This window comes from Xenopus laevis, chromosome 6L (assembly GCF_017654675.1).
Source record: "Xenopus laevis strain J_2021 chromosome 6L, Xenopus_laevis_v10.1, whole genome shotgun sequence".
In the NCBI taxonomy this organism is placed as follows: Eukaryota; Metazoa; Chordata; class Amphibia; order Anura; family Pipidae; genus Xenopus; species Xenopus laevis.
In genome coordinates, this window is record NC_054381.1 from 81,158,641 (window position 1) to 81,172,419 (window position 13,779).

General features: G+C 36.0%; 1 protein-coding gene across 1 annotated transcript in view; it reads left to right on the forward strand.

Moving 5' to 3' along the window:
* basp1.L (brain abundant membrane attached signal protein 1 L homeolog) overlaps window positions 1-13,564 on the forward strand; it is a 62,709-nt gene extending 49,145 nt beyond the window's left edge. Inside the window, 1 exon segment of the mRNA NM_001096343.1 lies at window positions 11,965-13,564. Coding sequence (NP_001089812.1) covers window positions 11,975-12,685 — 711 coding nt within the window. The 5' untranslated portion in view covers window positions 11,965-11,974 and the 3' untranslated portion in view covers window positions 12,686-13,564.
* The last annotated feature ends 215 nt before the right edge of the window (window positions 13,565-13,779 follow it).

The window sequence follows — 13,779 nt, forward strand, 5'->3', positions numbered from 1 at the left end:
GGCAGGCTTCTTTTGGCTCCAAGCAGGTGGTAGGTGTTGGTTCTTATTTGACACTGTGCTTGAGGGAAGTTACCAAACTTTCTTCAGTAAGTAGTGCATCTATGCCAGATCCCAAATATGCGTTTTTTGTTTTTGAGAATTTTTCTTAAAAAATATAAGCCTTTATTTAATTTGATGGCAAAAATATATCTTGTGGTTTATTTCATGAAAACTCAATGAGAACGTCAATGGAGAATTATGGAATTAAATTAAGAGAATAAGAGAGGGTAAATGTTCCATTAGAACATTATTTATTTGTAATGTTAAAAGTTGTGCATAGATTTGTCTGTTAATCCAGGAAAACTCTGAAGGTGGTCATAATTCCAGGCTTCCCACTGTGGGCTGTGGACCTGCACAAAGGCATTTTAATGAAAAGTTCTAGAAATTACGCTATCCCGAAAATGACACAATTTCAAAGCACATGTGTAATGTTGCACAGATTTAGACCTGGTGCAAGAATCACAGGCAACACCCCCTTGCAGTCGCAATTACATTGCAATTATGGGGGGAAAAGTTATGTTCTAGGTTAAAAAAATGGTGAATTGCATCCCATGCTACATTTTGCACACTTCACTTGTGTTCATAAATGAGCCCTATTGGTTATAATGTCAGAATCATGCAGCAGTCCTCACCGTGCAATATACCGTATCTTCTAGGAGCTATTGGAATTTGCAGGCCTCTGTATGTACGCTTTCATTTCAAATGCAAAGGCAATGTGAAATTTTGTGGGCTGCCATAGATTTGGGTGTGAAAGCATTTAGCAGATCTACACCTGCATTCATCTTTATGTTTGCTTCAATATATGCCACATTAAAAGTTGTATCTTGCTTTTTTCTTATTATAGCTGGTGTTCAGTAGATAAAGCAAGGCCAATGATTACACAAGAGTTAAAACAAAATAACTTTAACTCTATATGCAAGTTTAGATCTTTTGATATTTGTTGTCTGTAACATTGTCACTTAAACAGCTGACTGGTTGAGTTCTCTTCCAATTAGGTGCTCCCAGGCAGTAAAAAATGCACAGTGGAGAGGGGCTGTTGTGTTTTGTGACTCCAATAACATCACTGGATACTAACAATAGTGTATGGTATGTGGGAGTAAAAATGTGCGTCTAACTAATATGAATGACATTAAAAACTTTCCAAGCCAAATATGATACTGTGCACACCATTATATTGAAAATAAAATCACAGTACCAACTATCTAGATTTTATGGCAGTCACACTTGTTTCATACTATATACATGGTTCTACAGTATTACCTATATGCTAACTCATGCACCAATTTTGGGAAAGAATTATTTCTCAAAAAAACATTGATGACAGCAGGTTGTAAAGTGCTCTAGGCCTCATAAATTGCCTGAGGGGTTAAATGATGTGTTGTTAGTGATGCTTTGAATGACTCATTGCAGAGTAAATAACCAGCTGGTGTTATATAAATAAATGATTATGACACATTTTTGAATATACAGCTGCAATGAACTGCTTTTGCAAGTTTACACACAGAACATTCACACTGAATTCCCAGTCAGATCTCATTTACCGTTGGTTGATATCTCTGTCAGTATTCTTCATGGCCTAGAGTGATGTATAAAATTTGCATAACCTTATCTCGATCTTTTGATGACCTTGTATGTTGTTATTGTCCTTTTTTTAACTACTTAAAAAATGAATACTCTCAGGTTCAGGGCCGGATTTACATAGTGGGCGCCCCTAGGCCCACTGCCGTTCGTCGCCCCTGTCCCCTCCCCTTTATTCGTGCAAATGATTGTATCTTCAGTGCATCCCCAATGTTTTTGAACCAATGTGGGTGTGGTTGGGCAGCATGCCACCCCTCTAAAATCCTGCTGCCCTAGGCCTGGGCCTAGATGGCCTTTCCACAAATTCGGGCCTAGGTTCAAGTGTGCTTCAAGACAAAGGCATATATTATGGTGGAGAAAGAAAGTACAATAGGATTTAATGTGGCCTGAAACCAATAACATAATAGTGACTACATAAAGCAAACAAGTGTAGATCCCTTGACCATGTATTATTTCAAGAATTTAAATATTTAAATCTGTCATCTTAGGTTTTTACTTTAGTTCAAGTTTGACCAGTTGCAAAGTATTTTACAAGATGGGTGGGTTCAGATGGGTAGACTGAACAAAGGCAGGTATAATTCTGTAAGATCTGAAGAATGAGATATGTTATACACATAATTACAAGGAAACAATTTGATTGGCAAATCTGACTATAAATTTGCATATAACATAAATGAAAATGTTTAAAATGATATAAAATTAAAAAATAATCTCTAAAATAACTCTAGATTTGCATAAAAAAATTTAAAATGAAAATGTTCAAAAAAATCAACTTCTGGGAGCTTTAATTGTTTAGAACCTTGTGTGTGATTTAGCAATAGAAACTGAAATCCAGACTTTGTTAATGATTTGGCTGATATGGGATGTTGCAAAATATATCTATACATATATACATTCATTTCATACACTATAAAAATGCATAAAAATTACTAGAATTATGTATGACAGACGTCCCATGATTATGAAATAAAAGACCGGTTCAAGGGCGTGCCAGTGGATATATGACCTACCTTGGCTTTCACTTCATAGTCTCTTGTATTAGGCAGAAATTCTGCAGTTTTACAGATCAATTTATAGATATAAATGGCTGGTGATATTTTTTTTGCTTTGCCATTTAGGTCTGGTTCGATTAGTTGTGTCCTTTTCAACCCACTGTAGCAGATATGATCTTCTGTGACAGATATTGTAGCGTGTATATCCAGTTTTTCTATGACTTTGTTTCTGTCTACTGTTATTTACTAATTTGCAGCAAATTTGTGCCACAGTTTCATGAAAGAACCGAAATGCGGATTTTTGCTGCAAATCCATGCCTGGTGAAAAAATTCAGTTATCACTACTGTGGACAAAAAACCTTTGTTACTTTGTATTACTTAAATTATTTTCATTCCCTCTGCTATTCATATTCCAGTCTCTTATTCAAACCATTGCCTGGCTGCTAGGGTAAACTGGACTCTAGCAACCAGACAGCTGTTACATTTTCAAACTGGAAAGCTGCTGAACAGAAAGCTAAAGAACTGAGAAACCACAAAACAATAAAAAGTTAAAATCATTTGAAAATTGTCTTAGTATCAATGTCTACAATACTACACAATAATTTAATGTGATACTGACACTAAAAAACTACTTTTTAAAATATGAATGTACAGTACATTAAAAGTTACCTATAGGTCATGTTAATCGTTTTTTGCCAACCTGACTGTCCCTTCTCAACTTGTCAGTTAGAGTTTCTAATGCTAACGGACTACTGCTGCACAAATATGGCAGCCCCCTCATAGATTAACATGGGGAGTGATACAGGGCTGCTTTCTGGGGAGCACTGGGGATGTGCAGCTGCCCAGTGCTCCAGCGCATTTTCACACAGGGTAGGTAGTGCGGGAAATCCGGCGATGGGAATGTTATTACACTGCTACTCTGTACAACTTGCATATACTAAGTTTTACTTTAAAGCATTTATTGTGGGCCCTGATGCAGGCCATAAGCAGTGTGCATTTGAACAAGTAGACATGAGAGCACACTTGCAGAAGCCTAGGCTTCTGATGAAGTGACTCGCACAGTCACGAAACGCGTCGAGCCATGCTCCCCCCTGCTTGCCTCATCCGTGTGTATGTTCACATTGGATTTTAACTTGATGTCTCAATAAATTGGACATTTTAAATATATATATCCGTTTTCATTAATCATGCCGTGACGGCTGGCTGCAAGTGTGCTTTCATGTCTACATTGGATTAACCACGTTACCATAGTGGTATCGGCCATTAACCGCGGCATTGGATTCTTCGCTCCATCTCCAGGATTAGTCTTTCCCTACAGCGTGATACTTTTCTCTGCATTTGAACAAGTGCATATCTTAGAGAGAACACTGGTACTATGGGTATGATGGTACTAACAGGTGCAGTGCATGGACTATTAAATAGATATGTGTTTATTTGGCCTCTAGACCAGGATTTATAATGTGGGTGCCCCAAAGCCAGCCATTCACAGATGCTCCCCCAGAGCACCGGGGGAGCCTGGTCCTTTGTGACTCCTCACAATTCCTGGTCTGACTTCCTGTCAATTTAATGTAAATAGGCTATGATAGAAATGTCCTCCTCAAGAACAATGCAGATTTGGGAATGCATCATTACATTGTATACTGAACATTTTTCTATTTCTTCTATTTTTATTATATTTAGAGACAGAGGTTTTCATTGGCGATAAATTATGTCATGTATTTATCCCAAATTTGTTGAAAGCACCAAGATGATCTTATGTTGTGAATTGAATACTTCTTACACACAGCCATCTCCATAGAGGTCAGCAGGGGTTAGAGAAATTTTTTAACTCTCAAAATATTTTACTAGGCTGTGCTTAATTCCTTCATGTAGAGTATGCAGTAGAGTATATACCTCAAGATGAAAATTAAATTTTTTAAAAGGTTAATCTTTTAATCCATGTTTAACAATCCTTATCACATGCATGCAGCCTGCAATAAGTTGCTGATGAGTTGCTGGGGAAAGAAGGGTGCTATCCCTCCAGCTTGCGGTGTAGCAGTAAAGAGTGATTGAAGTTTATCAAAGCACAAGTCACATGGTTGGAGGCAACTGGGAAATTGACATCATGTCTAGCCCCATGCCAGATTTCAAAATTAAATCTAAAAAAATCAGTTTTCTCAATGCAGAATTCTGCTGGAGCAGCACTTTTGTGTTTTGAAAAATTTGATTTTCAACAGTATATAGATAAATGCTATCTGCTGTTTGGTTGCTATGGCTTACATGACCCAGAATGAATTTTGAATGCATATACCTGGTTATATGCAGTCATGCTTCCTGAATACAAGAAGTGAATAGAGTTAGGTCAGTCTGGTTAAATTATGAATAAATATAATATCCATACCTCCCAACATTTTTGAAATAAAAAGAGGGACAAAAAATTTGCTACGCATAGCGTGGCAATTTTTTTTGACCACCCCATTTTTGTTACCACACCCCCTATTTAAAACGAGACAGTTGGGAGGTATGAATATCCACTTAATTTTCATGGCTTGCAGGTAACATCAAAATATTTTTTTCTTTGATTAATGTATTCATTGAAGAAATGATGAAAACCAGTAACTGTCTGATAAATGGAAAACTGAAAACTCTTCTATAATTGTGCAGTAGTGCTAATGGCCTGCAACAACAATATGTAAGGATATAAAACTCATAAGCAATTTTACATATTATTTGTTTTTGTACATCACAATATTCAGAAATGTTATTTCATAATATACAGCCATGTCATTATTATCTTGCTATAAAAAATCTTATGATATTGCATTTTGTAACAGTATAATTTTATTTGTAATATTATACAAATAATTTTAGGCTACATGATAATCTCTTACTTTAATTTGAATCCCCTCACTAGTATAACAACAGATTACTTAATCATGTGTCATAGGGGATTAGATTATTCTTTCATTGGATGTTCTATAATCCTGGCATGTTTGTTTGTGTAGTCCTGCTCCATTTACAAATGCTGATTGTGTCCTCCTTTTGCCAACTAGTAGCAAGAATTTACTGAACTCTGGCACGAGTTATCAAATGAATCACATTACATTGTAGCTCTGATTGCAATTATTCAAACTTGACTCTGCATAGTTAACATTTTCTGGTTGGTACATTTTATTGAATTTGCAACTTGTTATTCATTAACCTGCAGATGTTTTCACATTGCCAGTATTCATACCTAAGAATAATAAGTGGTATATATATATATATATATATATATATATATATATATATATATATATATATATATATATATATATATATATATATATATATATATATATATATATATATATATATATAGTGTATACATGCACTTTATTATGTATGGTTCTACTCCTGCAACTAAATCTACTCACCTTCCCCGTAACCCTTCTAATAACTAATGGCATGCCTGCTGACAGAATGGTCACTCATGAATGCAGTATATACATTAAAGGGGTTGTTCACCATTGAGATAACTTTTAGTATGATGTAGAGCAGGGATCCCCAACCTTTTGAACTTGTGAGCAACATTCAGAATTAAAAAGGAGTTGGGAAGTAACATTAGCATGAAAAATGTTCTTGGGGTGCCAAATCAGTACTGTGATTGGCCATTTAGTAGCCCCTATGTGGATTGTCAACCTACATTGAGACTCTGTTTGGCAGGGCACCTGGTTTTTATACAACCAAAACTTGCCTCCAAGCCTGGAATACAAAAATAATTTCCACTAGGAGCAACATCAAAGGGGTTGGAGAGCAACATGTTGCTCACAAGATATTACTGGTTGGGGATCACTGATGTAGAGAGTGATATTCTGAGATAATTTGTTTTTTTTTTGTTTTTTTTTATTATTTAAGGTTTTTGAGTTATTTAGCTTTTTTTCAGCAGCTCTTCAATTTGCATCTTAAGCAAGCTGGTAACTAAGGTCCAAATTATCCTAGCAATCATGCTTTGATTTGAAAAAGAGACTGGAATATGAAGAGAAGAGAACCTGAATAGAAGGATCAGTATTACAAAGTAACAATACATTTGTATCCTTAAAGAGCATTTGTTTTTTAGAAGGGTCAGCAACACCCATTTGAAAACTGCAAAGAGTCAGAAGAAAAAGGCAAATAACTATAAAACTATAAAAAAAAATAATGAAAACCAATTGAAAAGTTGCTTAGAACTGGCAGTTGTAGAACATAATTAAAGTTACCTTAAAGGTGAACCACCCCTTTAAGACATACAAGATTTCAAATGCAGACTAGTTCCTAGAACGTGCCTGTAGTTTGTTACAGATTAATATCTATATCTATATATATATACACACACACACACATATATATATATATATATATATATATATATATATATATATATATATATATATAAACATATATTTATAGAACACTAACATATTTTGTAGTGCTTATGTGGTACACTATTGTCACTAAATCTCACTGTTTGAATTTCTAAAACAATTCAAAATACTAATGTAAAGGTCTGTTTCCTGGAACATATATTGTTATAAACTGTGCTTAATGGTATAATCAGTTGTAATTAGTGCTAAGTGGTGTCACATGACTTATTGAAGCTTATGTATTATATTCCATTAGTCTTCCAGTTTCCTTTGTAGTTAAAGTGATTCTGCCATGGAAAAACATGTTTTTCTCTCTCAAAACACATCAGTTAATAGTGCTGATCCAGCAGAATCCTACACTGTAACCAATTTTTTAAAGCGCAAACAGATTTTTTTATATTAAGGGTCAAGGCACATTAGTCGCCCGGTGACAAATCTACTCTTCTTTGGGGCGACTAATCTTCCTGAACTGCCTAAAATGTAAATCACCTGCGGGATGGCACTCAGCGCAATTCATTTTCCATTTTCGGGCGACTTTGGAAAATGAATCGCGCTGAGTGCCATCCCGCCGTTGATTTACATGTTAGTAGGGGAGGCAGTTTGGGGAGATTAGACACCCAGAAGAAGAGGAGATTTGTTGCCGGGTGACTAATCTCCCTGAATCTGACTGTATGTACTGACCCTTAATTTTGAAATCTGATATGGGGCTAGACATGTTGTGAATTTTTCAGATGCCCTCAGGCATGTGAGTTGTGGTCTGATCGCTCTTAACTGTTGCACTGCAAGTTGGAATGATATCACCCCCCTCCCTTTCCCCCCAGCAGCCTATCAACAGAACAATGTAACAAGATAACAGCTATCTTACAAAAGATAACAGGTCCCTGGGAGATATGAGAATAGCACTCAATAGTAAAAATCCAAAATCATTTTTTCGGTGTCCAATCTCCCCAAACGCCTTTCCTGACTCTGCACCTGCTAAAATGAAAAAACGCCGGCTCTAATCACGCGCGGCGATTCGTTTTCCAAAGTCGCCCGAAGTTCACTTAATGGCAAGTTTAAACTGCCCAGTTTGGTGTAGCCCTGGGACTGAAACATAAATTAACTGTTATATTAATGCAATTTTCTGTGAAATATATTTCAGTGCAATTTTTATTTTGGGGGACATCATGAGAATAGATTAACCACAGAATTACAAATAAATAGTTATAAAATGTCATGAGGCACTATGCATCCAGCATGAATTTTGTAACATGACTGCAGATGACTGTTAGCAAGTGGTCTGTGTTTCTGCTCAAACACTACTATACATAGAATATGGGTGATTGGCCTCATAAGATTTGCCATGTCAGGCCTAATGTGACAATGTGACTTGGAAGTGGAATGAGATATCTGACCCATACAACTTTATAAATGTAGTTTTTAACAGAAGTTTATATATGTTTAATAAGTAAATCTCCAAACCCAGGGCCGGATTTACCCTCCTTGCCCCCCTAGGCCCAGCTACTGTGCCCCCCCCCCCCCGCACGCATTTTCTGGATGTGACTCTTTTTCCAATCAGGACATTTATGCAAAAGTGGATCAGATGGATCAACTAGCAGTTAGGCTTGTTTGAGATATATCTATATATATTCTCTATATATAGACACCTTTTTATACATAGATGCAGAGAGAGATGTGTCCCTTGTTTTGATAAGTTTGTCAATTGTGCTACAGTGGGCAGCCGCAGCACCAGTTAAATATTTATTATAAAATAAAAAAGTCAAATCTTGGCAGCATCATAATCTTTGTAGTTCCTATTTCTCAGCAGACATTATCCCTTATAATACATGAGTGATACTCCGAGTTCCCTGTGTAACTCAGCCTGCAGCCTTGTGCCTTTATATGGTCACAGAACAACCCCTCAGTGACTCCCAATATCCTTATCATTTACAGTAGGGGGTACATTGTCCCTTATAATACATGAGTGATACTCCGAGTTCCCTGTATAACTTAGCCTGCAGCCTTGTGCCTTTATATGGTTACTGGACCCCTCAGTGACTTCTAATATCCTTATCATTTACAGAAGGGGGTACATTATCCCTTATAATACAAGAACTGGAATGGTTTTCATTTTGTAGGAAGCAGGAAAGGGACATAAAAAAATCTGTAACAGGTTTAGAAGTTAGAACACTTGTGATTCTGCACCTCCAGCAAATCTGAAAGTTGACTATGACATATTTCTCTACATGGCCGATATACAGCAGATCTGCAGGGGAAATATTAAATGTACATACCAGGAACAGATCACCTTGCTGGGACACACACAGCACAGCAGAGGCAGCAGCAGCACGAGCACAGAGAGGAGTGGGAGGGGGCGGAGCCACAGCGGGAGATAGGCTGGAGGAGCGGTCCTAAAGCCAGCCGGATCTATCAGGAGCAGCCGACTTACACAAGATGTTAGGGGGCGCCTTCTTGCCGCCCCTAACATCTTGCCGCCCTAGGCCCGGGCCTAGGGGGCCTTTCCCTAAATCCGGGCCTGTCCAAACCCTGTAATGACAAACATATTGCCATCAAGACGCTCTCCCCCAAAAAATCGTAGTTGACCCGCAACATGAGCAGAATTCATTATTACAGAGGAAAAGCAATAGAGTAAAAATTCAAAACGGGTTGTTTAAGTAGACGTGCATGGGAAACCACTTTCCTGTATTTTACAGCTTTCTGGATAACAGCTTTGAAAGGTAACAGGTCCTATGCTTTCATGAATATTGATCCAGCAACAAAATTCAGTAATTCAAATCAGTAAGTTTCTGGGTAATATGGAACCCATCCACATGTGCTGCTCTGTATATATCATGATGGCATTTTTGAAACCTGTCTGTTTAGCAACTTTAAAGGTACATTTGTCTTGTTATGTGCATCTATTGTACAAATCTGTAAAATCAGTTTTACCATGAATATTTTTAAAATAAGGATAAATATTTCCATTAGTACAAAAAGCAAACCGCAGAATTTTAGCATGACTTAATTCAAGATTGGGATAATGTTGCATGTGATTTTTTAGAGCAAAGGTTTTTGTGGTTGTTACTAATGGAGCTATCCTGCATATTTTCCTTGATATGGGGTAATGGGAATGTGCATCAAAACTGATGCTTTTACATTTTGTGCATACTGCTACTGAAAAATGCCTTACCCTTTAAACAAAACAGGGATTGTTTTTCCATATATTGCAATATATTTAAGCTGGCCAACTACGTCAAAGTCATCCCATATCTGGCCAGTCCTATGCTCAATTTTCATCTGATTCATTAAGAATTCTATTGCTTCATTATACACACACACATATATATATATATATATATATATATATATATATATATATATATATATATATATATAAAATCCAAAAAATCCAGCGCACTCCGTTCACAAGTATAGTATAGACCCAGGTGCTACCTACTGTGGCTGTAGTATCCAATAATCCAAAAAAAGTAGAGGTGCACACTGGGATTTGAAAAACAGTTAAAACTTCAGCTTTATTATAAATTACATTTAAAAGGAACTGGTCGACGTTTCGGTCTCTGTCTAAGACCTTTCTCAAGACCCTGTTCACAGTGCAAATGTGCTACTTAAATAGATCCACATCCCAACACACCCATCCCAGCACCCGCCCCCAGATCATGTGGTTAAAATCTTGAACATACAAAGGTAAGTGAGTATCTAGTATCACTGTATTAGATACTCACTTACCTTTGTATGTTCAAGATTTTAACCACATGATCTGGGGGCGGGTGCTGGGATGGGTGTGTTGGGATGTGGATCTATTTAAGTAGCACATTTGCACTGTGAACAGGGTCTTGAGAAAGGTCTTAGACAGAGACCGAAACGTCGACCAGTTCCTTTTAAATGTAATTTATAATAAAGCTGAAGTTTTAACTGTTTTTCAAATCCCAGTGTGCACCTCTACTTTTTTGGATTATTATATATATATATATATATATATATATATATATGTCTATTGTATTTTTCATAAAATAGCTTCTTGCAGTATGTAACATAAGAGTAACCCTTGGTTTTGCAAAATCAGTTCTACATTTGAGACTACCCGTCACTTGGCATTAAATGCTTTGGCGTGTGTCTTGCTGGATGTGACAGTTAGTCATGCCTGGATTTTATACTAGATTGCTTTAGAAGGCTTGTTTCTGGCAGAATGAGGGCAGTTTTAAATATTAGTTAACATGCATTTCATGTGTTATAAATAACCCTAAAGCTTTGCTAAAATAGAGATTTGTCAATCGGTGCATAGACATGTCATTTCTGTCACTTGACTCACTGAAACTTGTGTATTATAATATACCCCCTGTTGTAAAATATAAGAATATGAGAAGTTACCTTCTTAGTGCTTTTATATGGTTATAGAACTCCTCGTGCACTTATAATATCCCTATATTTTACAATAGGGGGTAAATTATTCACAATATAGTTTTCTGATGTAATTTCATATGAATAAAACACCTACTGAACAACTCTTATTTTGAAATAATTTTACAATCCAAACATAATATTTTTAATAAGAAGATATAAGCACAGGTTTATTATTATTATTACTGGGCAATCATGTGATGAATTCAGCTTTTAATATAAATCACCTTTTAAAACAAACACAGCTGTTAGCATTGCAAGGCTATCAACAATACTTGACAGCCTATAGGTGTTTTTAAATGTGCTGTTTCATCTGATTTGAATTGAATGCTATCAACAGACAAGTTCATTTAATTACTATGTGGAACAGTGATAAACTCTGTAATACATTTAATTAATTTGGAAATTTGGAAAATGGTAGATAAATGTTTTATACAGTTTCTAAACACCTTCATTTTAAGAAGTGTTTGCTTTTACTTTATAGAATGTCAGAAGTAATTTAAACACAGTGCTCTCTTGTGTGTTCTTAAAGATTGTTTTATATATGAACAGATAAAGTCAGAGCATACAGATAACTTGCTTTTTTCTATTAATAGGGTCTGAAATATGGGAGGAAAGCTGAGCAAGAAGAAGAAGGGATATAATGTAAATGATGACAAAACAAAAGATAAAGACAAAAAGGCAGAGGGAGCTAATACAGAGGAAGAAGTGGCACCTAAAGCAAATGAAGACACTCAGCCTACTGTAGATATTACAGAAGTAAAAGAAAATGATGCAAAGAATGATAAGGATGCCAAGGCAACAGAAAGCAAAACAGAAAATAACGAAGGAGAAAAAGAGGCACCAAACAAAGATGTTGTGCAAAAACCAGAGTCAGAAAAAACAGAAGCTTCTTCTGATGCTAAAGCAGAGTCACAGAAAACTGAACAGCCAGTATCAAAGCCAGAGGATCAACCAGCAGCAGCCCCTGCCCCTGTTACTAACAATGAAGGGCCAAAGACCTCTGAGCCCAGTACTGAGGCCAAAGTTTCCCAGCCTTCAGAAGCACCAGCACCAAGTAAAGTAGAGGAAAAGAGTAAAGAGGAAGGGGAAGCCAAAAAGACTGAGGCTCCCGCTTCATCAGAAATCAAAAATGAGTCCGCCCCAGCTTCAGACTCAAAACCTAGCAGTGAAGCCACTCCTTCTGTGAAGTCTCAAGAAACTGAAGCACCTAGTTCTACTACTAAGGCCTTTGAGCCTGCAGGACCAGCTGATGAAGTTAAAGCTTTGGAGATCCCAGCAGCTAATTCTGATCAAACCGTAGCAGTTCAAGAGTAAAATGGACAGCCTGTTTGAAAATAACCATTAAAACAACCTTCAATGATGTTTTTTACTTTGCTTTTGATTATTTTTTTCAGCTATACTAACAAACTTGATTTAGATCTGAAATAAGTATATGTAATGCCCAAAAAGGATTTTAAGATCCAAATAGTATTTTTTGTGGGAAAATGTACAAAATACACATTCCACCAACTATATTAATTAATAAATAAATGAAAGCTGTGGAAGTTTAGAGAGAGAGAGATGTTTGCAAGGGAAAAAATGAATCTTTTTACATGTGAGCATCAGATTAAACAAATAAGTAGCCAAAATACCACATTTTGTTTCTTGCTTCTGCTGTGAAAATGCAGGAGAAATGTTCTTGAATTTGCCCAATAGGGCTTGTGCCAAGGCAATCAAATCTTTTAAAGAAAATATTTTTTTTATTTACAGTCAATATTTTGTTTTTCATTTTTTTTTCAAATGCAAGACTAATGGCCAAACTTTTTTCAAAAGAACCCACTTAGCTGTCTCTTATTCCTCTTCAGATATTTTGGGGGTAACAAACATCCTCATCCTACTTAGTCTACCTAGATTTCTCATGATGAATTAATGCATGTCTGTGGTTGGGTGCACCTGTAGTTCTGTTTATTGGTCAGTGGAAATAATTTAAAAAAAGTCTGCGTTGATTTCCAGTTCCAGTTTTTCTTCCATTATATGTCACACGGACACCAACACAACACTCATTGGGAAATAAGTAAAATAAAAAAAAAAATGAATAAAAAAAATGTAAAGTTATTAAGAAAAAAATGCAACGGAAGATGTAAAATGGATGCATTGAAAATATATGTAATTGTATAATTGGTGCAACAGTAATAAAAGTACAATAATTAAGAACATGTGTAATAGTTGAATTATTTATTTATGTACATAAATGTAAATTATATGTATTCTACCCAACCTTCTTATTGAAATATAAAAATTATCATGATAATAACAATGATCATTATTTGATGTCCCTTTGAAAAAATTTAAACATTTTCTTTGCACCCTTCACTTCATGTAGTGCAGAGTTTTGGCTGCGTTTACTGAAGTAAGCCTTCTTTGCGCAG